This window comes from Chaetura pelagica, unplaced genomic scaffold (genome assembly GCF_000747805.2).
Source record: "Chaetura pelagica isolate M959 unplaced genomic scaffold, ChaPel_1.0 scaffold69, whole genome shotgun sequence".
Lineage (NCBI taxonomy): Eukaryota > Metazoa > Chordata > Aves > Apodiformes > Apodidae > Chaetura > Chaetura pelagica.
In genome coordinates, this window is record NW_009970724.1 from 7,985,801 (window position 1) to 8,000,373 (window position 14,573).

The window sequence follows — 14,573 nt, forward strand, 5'->3', positions numbered from 1 at the left end:
CCTACACGCATAGGGCCTGGGGACATTGAGATGTCGGAAATGACTGTTCCCATCTAAATGATACATCATATGCCTATGCAGATGTTTCTTCTCCCTAAAATTCACATTGCACTTTGTACAGGGATAAAACGATGGTTCATCAGTACTGAAAGTAGATGGCGATTCAGAATCATTCTGTTCACATTTATTTTTTAAAGTACTGGGAAGAAAAGTGCTAGTGTGAACAGGAGAAGTGTCTTCTGCACAGTTACTAGCAGGACTATAAATGAGCTGCTGTATAGCATCAGCAGCTTCCAGCTCTTCATCTGTGGATTCAGGCTTTACTTTACTCAATGAGTATTTTTGTGGTTCTACAATTTGTAGCTCCTCATTCTGCTCTAAGAAGTCGGCATCTAATAGTTTTGATTTACTAGGAATACAACTGGTATCACCAAAACAGTCTTCAGTATAGCGAGTTATTTTACTAACATCCATTTTCCTTTTCCGCTTTTTTTCTAAGCCTACTTTACAGTGAATGGGAGACTTCTCTATTGTTTCTTCATTTGTCATAAGAAACTGTATAAACTCTTTTTGTGGATCCCAGTTGGGATCACATCCCGATCTGAAACCACCTGTACCTGAGGAAATGCCTGTTAATGTATCGACACAATCATCTTTTACTAGTAAATTTTTGTCATCCTCACCAACTTCTACTTGGCCTACTAAAGTGCTATCTACACTATTTCCAACTGATTTCTGTGAATCACAACCAATCGAAGCAGAGGTAGGTAGATTTTTAATGGAATGAGTCAGGTTCTTAGCATGTGCTACATCAGGTAACAAAAATAAAACTTGGTGCTGATTTGATTTCTGTGTTGTACTCTTTGAAGGCAGCTGAACATCATGAACCACTGTCAAAGTTGAGCAGGAATCTGTGTGATGTCCTACAGGCTGTCCAGTGGTTAATGAAACACTGCCTTTATTCATAATGGAAGTCTTAGTTGAGGTGGAGTGTGAAACTGGTCCATTAACAGCAGTTCCTCTAGACAAGATAAAGTTTTCACTAGAAACAGAAGGAGCACCAGTGTGCATAAACAGAGAACTCTGGCCTCCACTTAAGGCTTTTTCAGATCTGTCCCGCGATAGTTCTTCAGGCAGAGTTAATGTACTGTTCTTCTGAAATGACGTGTCACTCTCTTGTGGTTTAGGAATACCACTGTCTTCCTCAGATATGAAGTTATCATCACATAGGATTTCTTCTTCTTCTTTAGCACCAGTGACTTCAGTATTTATCTCTAAATCATCCATATTGCTGGTCTGTCCATTAAGAGAACTTATACTAAAAAATAAACAAGAAAAGAATCAGGGAATCACAGAAATAAATACTGGCAATTTTAATTTAGTTCTCTTCAGGATCATCCTTTTTCACATTGTAATCTAAAAATATGTTTTGAACTTGTTAAAAATGTGCTTTTTATCTAGGATATTTGAGAGATCAATCAATTAATGAAATTAAAAAAAATAAATAAATATTTTTTTGCTGTTATGCAGCAAATGAGTCACTGCCTGGTATCCTAGTTAAAAAAATGCCTCAAGACCTACAAACAAAATGAGGAAAATGAGATTGTAAAAAACTGTGCAAATACGTTCTACGTGTACATTAACATAAACAAAGAGCTTACTTTCAGTTGTTTTCAAAAAGTAAAAGAAGTTCAGAGTAAAGACTACCCAAACATCTGCTAGTCATTTCAGTGAGGTGTTTGGGGCTTTTCTAAGTACCAAGGAAACTAAAATAATCTTTAGCTATCTCAAGGTAGCACTTTCTTCAAGTTACTTGTTTACAACTGACCTGATGCCACACAGATGCCTGCAGAAGTGTTTACTTTGGTAATAAAAGAGAAAGCACAACTAAGTTGATTTTGAACATCTAACTACTGGTAAGATACATAGCAAAAGATCAAACTCATGGAAGAAATTAAGAATGCTCTCAGTCCCTTCTTTGAAAAGGACTCTCCTTGCTTTAAAATAAATATAACATAAGCAGGACCCAATTTAAGGCCATTTTAAATTATAAGCAAATAACATAGCACCTTATCCAAAGGTGGAAAAAAATCAACTATTAGAAAGAAATATTTACTTAGGATTGACCTATGAGAGAAAATCACCATCTTGAATCCAGAGCATGAAATAGTAGTACCTACCCAGATAAGGGAACTACTGCACATTAATTCCCTCTGGAACACCTTGTGCACACAAATTACGTCTTTCCACAGGCAACTTTCATTCATACACAAAATCATCTACCCAATGCTCAGTGAGCACAAACAAGCTGTCTACACATGAAAATCACTGTGTAATAAACAGAAGTGTGAATTTAAGTCTACCAGCATTTACCTCTTACATAGGTCCTCAGAAAACAGTGGGTGTAAAGCATTAGAACACCCATCTAGGAGCCAGAATATCTAGCTGTATTTTACAGAAATCACATATTTTACTTCTAAAGAGTATTATTTGCTTCCATCTTTTGGGGGATTTGATTCCTGTCATCACAGACTTAGTTTCAGTTACTAATCAACATTTTGAATAGAGCTCAGTTAGAAGTCATTACCTAGACTCTTTGAATTAAGACGTTATAACTCACTGCTAATATCCATGGCACCCTGCAATGGTCCTTCGCTGAAATCAAGGAAGGCCACTCTTGACATTCTTTTTTCCTGAAGAGAGGAAACAATCTGGTTAAGTGACACCACCCTTACCATTATACGTCACACTCTAAAAATGAGTCCAGCATTTCCATCACTTTTTCAATCAAAAATTATGAAAAAATAAGCCATTAAAACAATGAACTAGTCGATTTAGAAATACAGCTACACTCATGTCAGATGCATAATAAATGCATGTTTGAAATATTTGACTGTTTCATTTATCTAGAACATACATTTATGCAAATGTTTGGCTAGACACCTCATTTTCTCAATTTCCCAGTTCTTGGATTTTTGTATTTCTTCGTTATTTTGAGATGGGTCATTTTCCACCATAGTAAAGACTTCCAATAAGATCACATTCAAAGCTATCACCCTAAAATGGTGTTAATGCACCACCCAGCAGGAGTCTTTACATCATGTATGTAGATTAGAAATGGGCAGTGCAAACATGCACTAAGAATCAGTAACGCAAAAGTCAATTAAAGGAAGTGAAACATCCAAGGATGTACAACCACTCCAAAAAATTTACAACTGAATACTATAAGCTCCATATACTATCAGGCAGCAGACTATAAACATGCTCACAAAACGTTTAGAAGAAATCTAATAAGCCAATTTTGTTTGAAACATGTGCGTTTTCCTCATTTTATCACTGCAGAAGTAGACACACGTATACTTAGACAAATTGAGAGCCTGTATTAGCTTCTCTCAACAGGAAGCAATGTTGCTAACAAAGTGGTAAATTCAGTGTTAATGAGTGGCTTCACTGTTACCACCTCTGAGGTAAAACCTTCCATGTACCAAGTTCCACCCATCTGTTCTGGTGTGAGGAGTTCAGACGAAGAACAGACGCTTCCCATTTAAAGCAACTTCATCCGTACCCCCTGAACAGCGGGGAGGCAAACTGAGAATACTGTGCTTGCTTGGAGACTGCAGTCCTCATTATCGGAATCGCTCCTATAAACTTTTCACAGGTTTAACACGATGAAGACAAAACCATGTTGCTCTACATACAAAACCATACCAAAGGCCTGTATTAGTGGTCAAACTTAAGTTAAAAAGGTGGCTAGTGCACCACACAATCACCTTAATCTGACACTCTCTTCAGACTTATCATGAGTAATATCTAAATACTACACTGTGAAATATTTTCTTGTAGACAACTCCTTTCTGTATTGTATATTTCTGGAGATTGTGAACTATTCCAAATGGATCTGATTAGAAGTCTTCTACGGTAATACAGCTGTCCCTACAGATTTTAGTTTTTGCATCAAGCCTGAAATGCTTACTGTATCAATAATATCATTGTTACATTTTAATAATTTTCTGGCAATTTTCACATTTTATCCAGCTATCAGGGTGTAACAATTCACTATTTTAATTGCAGAACAAGAAGTAAGTTAGCAGTTTTAACAGCATGGTATAAAGAAAATATGTAAGAATATATTTTTAAATTACAGTAATCTAGAGTCTTGAGATGACATTGAGCCAAGATGCAATACTTCCTTTACATTATCTACTGCATGTGTATAAATTTATGCAGTAACAATGACAGGTGTAACTAGACATATAAAAGAACACATTCCACATAATGTCATCATTTTTTAGGAAATTTTATCATCTAACTCACACCATTCAGGAAATGCAACACCCAAATTGAAACACTACCTAATCTGAACCCTCTGGAGAAGAAAAAAGAAACAGCTAAGATGTAAACAAGGATTCTTCACGTATTTCCATCACAGTTTTAAAATTATCTTCTCTGTACCACATGAGAAATAAAAAATATTAATTACATCAAAATCTATCATAACTAATCCTTACTTAGTGTATTTGAAAAACTAAACATTGAGATAAAAGTTTAAATTTGCTGCAAACAGTGCTTTGTTATATCCTCTACCAGGGCAAGCACTATGTAGTCATAGTACAATATAACTAGTTGATGTAAAAATGTCAATGCTCAAGAAGGCTACACAAGCATACAAAATCCCAGACTCACACCCCTGAAATACACTTTATCTAAAAGGTTAGGCAAATTCAATTATTTTAGCTAAGCCTACAATGACTGTATTGCAGTTAACAGTGTTATTCGTCGTTTACATCATATGCTATTTACAATACAGATATAATTTCATCTCGGAAAGTATAAACCAACCAATTACTTAGCCAATTAAGCCACATTCCATCCCTATTAAAGTAGTTTTAAATTTAAATAACTTTAATATTGGTTTCTTCATAAAATATCAGGTTTTAATATAATAATGAGCTCTGCAGTGACTGCCTGTGGCCACAATAGTCTAAGCATTAAAAAAGTGTGAGGTCAGATCTATCTCCAAGCTGACAGATCGTAATTTAAATGCCTTAAGCTAATCTTATTGTCTCAAAAATCATGAACATCAGTATTTTTGCAAACTATCAGCACTTGCTATAACACCCTTACTACACTACATCTTGAGGTTACTACAGAAGAAATGAGGTGATAATTGCATATTAACATAATTATTTGGTAATTCCTCTGAGCAAGCTTCCTAGGTCACTCAGTGATTCAGATCAGATGCAATCTTCCTGTCATCAGATCAATGCTGTCCACTTTCTGTTCATTAATAATTCTTTTTGATAGGAATGTACTTTATCCCATTGTTCTATGTGCATTCATAATTGTATTTATTACCAGTAGGTTTATGACATTTCCAAGGTTTTATTTCATAATGACAACTCTGCTATATAATAGGGTCACAAACCAAATGAAGAGTAATACCTTCATGCAATGCTAGTTCATTAAAGCTTACACTACAGAACTAAGTGCACTATGCTGTTGCCTCCTAACAGTTGTAGTTACCCATTTGTCAGTGTCTTCTATAAAATCCATGTTATTTTACGAGGATTTATGACAGATTTGAAAGTACACTGGAGCTGAAAAATTAAGATGGAATAATTTGGCTGAGTTTGTGAAAATTATTAAGTGCTTGTATGTGTTTTGGTATCAGGTTTCTCATTAAATCCCTCAATATAAGCCAATGAGCTAACAGCACAGAGCTATTATTAATTAGCAGAAAAATTCAGAAGCCATATCCTAAACAGATTGAATTTACTTAGCTTAATTAAAGTAACTGAAGAAATATAGTGCCTTTCAGCTGTCCCACATTAAGCAGCTCCAAGGAGGTCAAGTTCTTGAAGTAGGTATGTGAAAAAACAGGACACTCAAGGGATTATTCAAAAAAGAAACAAGAAAGGTGTTTCAAAAGTTTGCTGTTTCCATTTAGATTTTTTATCATTACTTTGTTATGTAAATAGATAAAACAAACAAAACATACAAATTTATCCACAAGCATTACTGTAATAAAGCTCTCTCAAGTGACAGATTATATTAAAGATGATGGAATCAGTCACAGATTACCAGGCAATAGTAGACCAGAGAGCTTAAATATGTCATGGCACAGGACTGAAGAGCAATCTCCTTCCATTTTGCCCCATTATGCGGTATATTCCTTTAACAATTTAATCATAGCCAGTGTCAAGCACAGAGCTTCCGTCAAAAGTGCAATATTTAAGAAGCTTTGGAAAATGAAGGTTTGTGCAGATTAACAAAGGATCTAGAAATGTATTTTTAAAATGAAGTTATTTAGAGGATAGCTGCACAGTATTTTTGCCTCTTCCATACAGTAAGGGGCACAGTTCACATCTCCCGAGTTGTGGATGTTACAAAGCAATATGAATACCCAAGGCCAATAAAATCACAATACCTTGTGATTTTATTACTAGAATAATACCTATTACTTGTTTTCCATTTAATGTCTTAAAAAGCTATCCAGGTCCACCCTTCAGACAGAAATAGAACCACTAAGCCTGACAAACACAGGATGAGTCAGTGGCTCACCCTGACTTCCTCCACCTTCTATTTGTGTTCGCAAATTAAGTTGTTTAAAATACATCCCCTTCTACACAGCAGACACTATTTGTGAACTGCCTTACTTCGCTCTGAAACCCACAAATTCACTTAAACATGTCTGGATTGTATTTCTTTTAACTTCTGTAGTGAAGAGACAGCTTGTTTAATACGCATAACATTATGAAAGCTTCCATCCCATACCTACTTTACATACAAGTACATGTTTTTTAATATAACTATATATATAAATATAAAAGTATGAGGAGTTCCACAGAAAACTAGTTCAATTCAAATCCCTAGCTGTTCACACTATACTTGAAAACATCAAACCTGAAGCACACATTTTCAGAAAGTTATTTACCTGAAGCTTTGTTTCTAATGAAGTAATTTCTTCCAAAGCTGTGTTTCAAGTAGTAAGGAAAAGAGCTTTTCCTTAAAGGTGTCAAAATTTCAGAAAACTGATTTCTGGTCTAAGATGTTTAAGAGTTCCATTTTAAACTCTTGCATGTGAAAGGAAACTGCACACAACTGAAGAAAAACAATCTTACAAAGCAGAAATCATAGAAGAGAATACCATGACTGCCACCGACCACTCTTAATCTTACTCCTCTAATATTGATTTGCTTGGGAAAATAAACCAGTTTGTCACAATGGGGTGCATCACGCTAAAATTCAATACTGAAATCAATAAATGACAACACCATTTAAGTGTCACAAGAATCAGAGGCAATACTTTTAAAAAATACTCTTCTAGTTGTAAGTGCAAATGCAGCAGCTTAAGATGGTCTAATTGTTAGAGACTTTTCAATATGAATTGGGTATTTCTAAAAGATGCCTATCCAGTACAAAAAAACCCAAGCAAACAAAAAACCAAACCAAACAAAATAGACTTTGAACCTGGCTACTTAAGAACAGTCACACATTGTCTGGCAACTCCACAGGTTTCCATAACTCCTCCCAGCACTCCACAACCCTGTTCTTAAGATGACAGCGAAGTACTTAAGTCTTCATATTCCCACAGCTCTTTTATCTTGTTTGGATTTTCAGTAGTACAGTCTAGTTTGATTAGCAGTGCCGTAAGTTTCTACTAAAAATGAGAATGACAATCAAATACTGAGTTTTCCTGAATGCAGATGTAAATGGTAATGACTAGCAGCATTCCAGTAAGAGACAGAAAAGTTTGAAAAACAAACACTCTGTGATAATATACACTATTTCTCTCCAAAATTGTTTCCCTATGCACTTTTACATGCACGGGTAAATTATTTTCCTTTGTATCAATTTTGCAACCCTTTAATGTCTCAAAAAAGTCTTCAGAAAACACGGTTCATCTTTCATCACCATTACCTGTGTTTTTTAGTTAAATGTATTCTTAAACCTCAAGTATGGTACCAACAATTGCTTTGTTTGCTGCAGTATGTAAATAAAAGCCCTGCTCCCATCCTTGCTGTAAGACAGTATTTTTATTGGACTGCCAAAAAATTAATGGTTGTGATCAGTAGTACACTGTAGTTGGTAGCCAGTAACTAGTGCTCCATCCTGGGGTCACTACTGGATCCAGCACTGTTCAACATCTACATTCATGACCTGGATGGCAGGGCAGAAGTGACCCTCACATCAAGTCTGTTCATGATACCAGAGTGAGCAAAGTGGCTGATAAGACCAGTTGGTTGTGCTTCAGTGAGTGTGACATTTCACAAAGAGCACATATTTAGGAAAGTACCTGCATTCTTCTAGGCTCTAGTATCACCCGTACAGCCTTTACATAGGGGATAATACTGTCCGGAATGGGACTGGATGGCAGAGGAGACATATAGAGGTCTATTGCATATGACGTCGGCATTTTAACCCTTAGAATGCACAAACACAGACTGTCCCAAACTGGATGGGATAACATATGAGATGTATATGTACTGATTGAGGTTTATGGTATATGGTTCCGGAGTCTTAACCCATTAGGAGGCAGAAGTACATTCAAAAGCAAAAGATATCTCAACAACAAAATGTACTAGTTAAATCAAACAACAAAGGTCAACCATTAAAATATTGACATCTTACTTATTATCAAGTTTTATACCAGGTTTAGGCAGTAACTATTTACGTTTAGGTTTTAAGAGTATAGGATGCTGGGTGTCCCTGGGTAGTTCTTAATTCTCAGGAATTAATCTCTCCAGCAGGCATCCCTGCTGGAGAGGAGAAGGTCCAGCACACCTTCAGGGAAAGTGTACTGGGAGTCTCCTGATTAAAGACGGGACCAGGCTTTTATAGAATAATGTGGATTGACTGCTGTCATTTTAACTACTTACGTGGTACCTCCAAAATCTCACTGGAGAACAAAAGGAAAACAGTGGAAAAAACACAAAGGCCTTGTCCTCACCAAGCAAACTGTATTGTTTACCTGTTTATTCTTACTTTGTCTCAATTTCAGGCCTAGTTATGGCCAGGCTGCGCTCTGTGTTCTTATGAACATCAAGTTGGCCCTCTGTTTATACCTTTCAAGGTTGTTAGCAGCAAAGAGCTTACTAAGCCCTTTCCTTTCTCATGGGAATCTTTACACTCCAGGCCTGGGCCTGCAAAACTGAAGAGACAAAACCAATTCAATTGTAGAGGGGAAACTGAGGCAGACATATTGAGAGATGGAGTGTCCTACTACAAGTACTAAAATGAAAAGACTTGCTGTCACTGCAGAAGATTTTGGCTTGCAGAGAAAAGGAAGCAGTTTCAACACAGAGTCATACGCTGTCAAATTGCTGTGCTATACATTGGAATTATGCTTTTCCTTGCAGCAAAGCCAATTTATGTAACTCCTGCCTTCCTCCACTCCACCACACTCCTTTCACACTTCATCAACAATTTCATTATCCAGTTTAAAAGGCTGGGACCCATGCACTGTTGAATCAGTACAACCAAGAGGCAACAACCATGAATCAGGGCACAAACTTCTACTAGCTTTGTTGACAGAAATATCCACTGAGGAATCTTTTCCTAAAACGTCTATTAACAAATAAAGAAGTAAAAATGCAGAGCACATTTCAGAAGACAAAAAAGCAGCTTTGGAAGTACTCTATTTAACTGCAAAAGAACATTATGAGAATGCTATCATGAAGCAAATTTGTTCTAAAATTACCTGAAGTACACTACTCAATCGCCAAAATAATTTAGCTGGGAAATGCTAAATACATCCTACAAGAATACTATTAACACAAGAAATACTCTTAAATTACATATTAGACAAAATAGCTGGATTTTCCACAGAGACATATAAATGCAAATCCTTCCAGTAGGTTAAATAAGTATTTTAATTTCTAAAACACATCACTAACTTTTACATTTTTAAAACAATCTACCCTCCCTTAACCTATAGTTTTACAGGATCAAAGTCACTTTATCTGCTAAGAAACAAGTCCTTTTGAAGCCAAGTACTGCCACCAAGTGGTGGTGAAATTCTGTATGCAAATCTGATTACTCCTCACCTATAGAGCACACAGAACTGAAAACATTCCCCCGGCCACCAAATGTAAGCAGTGGTGTACTAACACGAAGACATTCAAAGCAGAAGCTACAGAATTTTCATATCCAAATCTAAAACTGACTTTCAATTTAAAACAAATTTTCTTCCTGAAATGTGGTTGTTTTGTTCAGATACTTTGTTTGAGCAGATGGGTAAAAAATCCATTATTCCAGTACAAATCCAACACATAACAACATACAGACTCTAAGGATTAACTGTCTTCCACAGATCTATACAAATCCCCAGTGATTACAACTACATGCCCATGGAAGTCTTATTTTTGGTAATCTTAAATTCAAGGGAAAGGTGAATTCAGTAACTGAAGAAAAAAACCTCTTAAGGTTTAAATATCCAGCTTATGATTTGGATAAGCTATTTAATGTACTTTTGTTACTATGCAAAGATCACAACCAGACTGGGAAGACTTTTAGAAGACCAGTATATTTGACTATTTTTACAGGAACATTTCTTAAGTTCATTAAACTATATTGTTAGTTACCTTCATGAACTAGTCCTGAAGTGTAAGTCCTACAGAACATAGTTGAAAACCTGCATGACAAAAACATGCTGCATAATGGATTTACAGTACAGCTTTCTTAAAAGATGACATTAAGAACAGTTTAAATCAATTTTATTGAGACACACCTTTGAAAATGACATGACACACCTTTCAACTTTGGAAAAATTCTGACCTTATTCCTATTCTAGTAAATAAAAGTTGTAGTTCTTTTTATCCAGCATGACCTGAAACACATCTAGCAATTTCTCCTGCTTTTTGCCTTTTTTGCCTGATACCCTTTTGCTGTACATATTGTAATAGCACCATACATTTTTAGAGTGTCTCGCATGCTGTCTTTCCCAATTATAAAACTACTACCTGAAATGAAGACTGCTCTTAGTAATTTGTTTTAGAACCTTAGTGCAATGAATTACATTAGTGATACACCGTCATCCTTACATTATCCTCTTCATTCTTTCAGTGACCAAGGGTTAAAAACCTACTAAAAGTGCAGGTAACAGTGCCAGGTAAGGCAAAAAGAAACATCTTGTACCTTTTCAGATAAATAGCAGAATTTTATCAACTTGTCCTCGCTGACAAACATATTCATGACAAGTTTTTTTAAGACTCAAAGCTATGTTACTCTATACGTGACCAGAAGAAGAGAAAAAACTCAATTTCAAGTGAGAAGGAGGTCATTCTCCTAATAACTGGGTTTTGTTTAGTTAAGGTTTATTGTTATGTTGTTTTTTTTTAATAAAAGTCATCATGGTAAGTGACTTAATGGCAGGAAATTCATGTTACCAGGATAATATGAACAAGATGAAAATTCTACAAGATTCCTGTCTGAGTCAAAGAAACACAAATCCCACATGCTCAAATTTACCCTGGGCAGAATTTTGCTATTATTCACTTATTACATACTCTTCTTTCAGATAAAGCAATACTAAATAAATTCAAGACAGTTTCTGTAAGCAAGTCTGGTCTTGCCTGATACCTCAAATGCTTAAAATCTGACCTCACTCTACACATTGTTACAGATAAATTCAACACACTGAGCTGTGGGAGTTAAGTTCATTGTTTTTAAGTCCACAAGATGCTGCAGCCATGAGACTCATGAGTGGAGACAAAAGACAAGACAGTTGGGAAATGTAGGCTGTTCTTCAAAATTAAATATTTCAGTCATAATTCCTAACCCTCTCTGAACCCTCGCAAGTTCTGTTTTGTCATTTTTCAGTCACAGGACCAGACTAGTACTCAAGAAGCAACACGCATTGCAATGAAATGCATCTATGGTACACCACAAATTTGTATATCCGGATCCGAGTTTTGTTTTCTTCTGGTTTTTTTTTGTTCCCTGATAATGCATAATATTTTCATTGATTTACTGACTATTCAGTTGTAATTTTTACAGGACTGTCAGAACCTCAAGATCTGCTTCAAGCAATAACAATACTGATCAAACATCTTTACACTGTTTCAATGTATTCTTCCATTTTTCTGTCATCTTGTTCTGTATGCAAAGGCACAGACCTCCTCCCCAGAGACCAGCTTTTTTCTATTTTACACAGCTAACCACCATTAAGATGAAAGCTGGAGTTTCACTGAGAAGATTTCATGCTTAAAAAACACAGTTATTTGTATATTAGACTTCCCAATTAGTTTTCTGTATTTAAACCACTAATGAGATGACACATAAATTATTAAGAGACAGAACATAAACCGTAAGCATTAAGTACCGAAAGCTTTAGAAGGCACAGGGAAGAACCTAAATCTTATTGTGAATTCAAGTCCCTTTTCTAGCCACAATTCTTGTTTTACACCCATCCTCAGATAAACAGAAGTATTTCCTGTAGCGGAGATGTATTTATTCCTTCTTTCAAAGCAGCACATTCTTGAAACCTGCAAAGTCAGGCTAAGGCAGTAAACATCCACTGAGAGCAAGTCTACGCATACCACAGCAGTATAGCTTACTTTTAATCGTTCATAATTCAGAAGACAATTCATAATTGAAGTCCTAAGTCAGTTAATAAATTAGAAAGAGGAACAACACTGAACAAAGAGTTGTTTAAAATTCTCCACAAACTGTTTTGCTGTAATCAGAATTTTAAAGATGACAGCAGTACCTCTAGAAAAGGCTTAGCAGAGCAGAAGATACAAACAAAACAACTAATTTATATTTTTAAATGCACATACTACATTTTTTAAGCTACATTAAGTCTACATATTCATTGGAGATTTGAAATTAAGAACAATCTGAGCCAACAGGCTCTCCCTCTCACCTCTTCAAAATACCACAAAGTCACCACAAGCAGCTGTATTCTGAGATGGCATATTAGCCAAACAGCAAGCAGAAAACCTGAGAAGCCAACTTTTGTTTGTTACTTAAGCATGTATACATAAGTCCATCATGCCTTGTCTCCACAGCAGAGAATTTACCAAACTGTAGGGCCTTACCTAAAGATACTCTTGAAAGACTCAGGCTAAAACAGATTAAAGCAAATTGCTCCTTGTTATAATGGAGAAGAGATTAATTTTATAGTTCAAAGTATTCCTGAAGCAAAACATCAATTAACTTGAAGAGAAACAGCATCTGGATTTAGCTGGTTCTTTTTCTCAATATAACAGGGGGAGTTACAGAAAATTTTTCCTAGACAGACACTTTGCAAATGGACATTTAAGTTCTACACAGCTCATGAGTACCAGCAGTAAACCTCCACATGTTGTCTTTTGAATAGCTCCCCAAAGGGTTCCTAAGGACAGGAAAGGGTAGAAAAAAATCCAACTTAATTCCATTATTAAAAATCTGAAATGCTATTCAGGTAGTTGGTCAAATTTCCCAGTTACTTATTAAAATAGTAAGTACAAGCTTAGTATGTTGCTTTGACAATGCAAAGTACACTTACAGTACTTTGAAACCAGGTGGAAAATACGCAGACAACAAAATAGATTTGAAGTACTCAAAATTTTGGCTCTCAACAGCTAGCAGAATGCCTTGACAGCTTTTTAACTGTAACAGTTATGGAAGAAAAGCATACTTATCATAGTAATCTTAAGTATTAGGGGTATGCGTGTTTTGTTCCTGTTTTGGTATCACAGACATAACTCTATGTCCATAAATTACAGAAATCAAGATACACATTTCAATACAATTTTCACTGGCCACTTCTTCTGAGTGTTCATCAGTATATGCTAATGGAGTCCAGGAAATTTGAAACAAAAAAACAAACCCCAAACAAAACAAACAACAAACCAAAAACAAACCCAGGAAGCTCACCTTTGTTTGATTTGCATTAAGCTGTCAGATCCACTTCCACATTAAAACAAACCTGCAAAATAAAACAAGATCTCATTTCTCAAATAAACTGTATTACAGAAAAAAAACCTAATTGTCAGGTTTTAGAGTAATATCCATGCACCTAAAGAAGCAGAAGTCTTATTTTCATACAGCAGTGGAGCCCTACAAGGTAAATGTACAGCTAGCAATACCCACATAATATACCCTGTGCGTATGAGGAGACAAAACATCTTCCAAAAAATGGGCAAGACGGTCTGTGCAGGCTTTACATTTTCAAACATCAAGATCAGTGCTACACCAGACATCTCAGTAAACCTGTGCACTTTGGCTCATCTAACACTTCTCACTAGGAGAACTAACATCAATGATTTTGCCCCGATGCAAAACGATCTCACACCACCAACTGTTCACATCTTTGGAATACTGCCATTAGCTAAACATTAGCAATAACTGTTCTCAACATGAACTACATGGCTAGTAGTTCAACTGCAGATACAGTCTTTGGATTGAAGGACTGAGCTCAGACAAGGACAGATCACTGGTAATATGGCAGGCTGTCATTCAACCTGTTACTCACTTATCAAGCAACAAAGAATCTACTTTCATGTTTACAAAGATAGTAGAAAAGATTTCATCCATGACTCTTGCATCAAGCTCATAAAAATTCACAAAGTTTGTATAAAGACAATTCA

General features: G+C 35.8%; 1 protein-coding gene across 1 annotated transcript in view; it reads right to left on the bottom strand.

Moving 5' to 3' along the window:
- The window catches only part of ZNF644 (zinc finger protein 644), a 29,165-nt gene extending 15,253 nt beyond the window's left edge, over positions 1–13,912 (bottom strand). The window contains exons 1-3 of the mRNA XM_010006623.1: positions 13,861–13,912; positions 2,588–2,693; positions 1–1,318 (exon numbers count right to left, since the gene is read on the bottom strand). Of these exons, the coding sequence (XP_010004925.1) occupies positions 1–1,287 (1,287 nt within the window). The 5' untranslated portion in view covers positions 1,288–1,318; positions 2,588–2,693; positions 13,861–13,912. The remainder of the gene's footprint in view (positions 1,319–2,587; positions 2,694–13,860) is intronic.
- Positions 13,913–14,573: the final 661 nt, after the last annotated feature.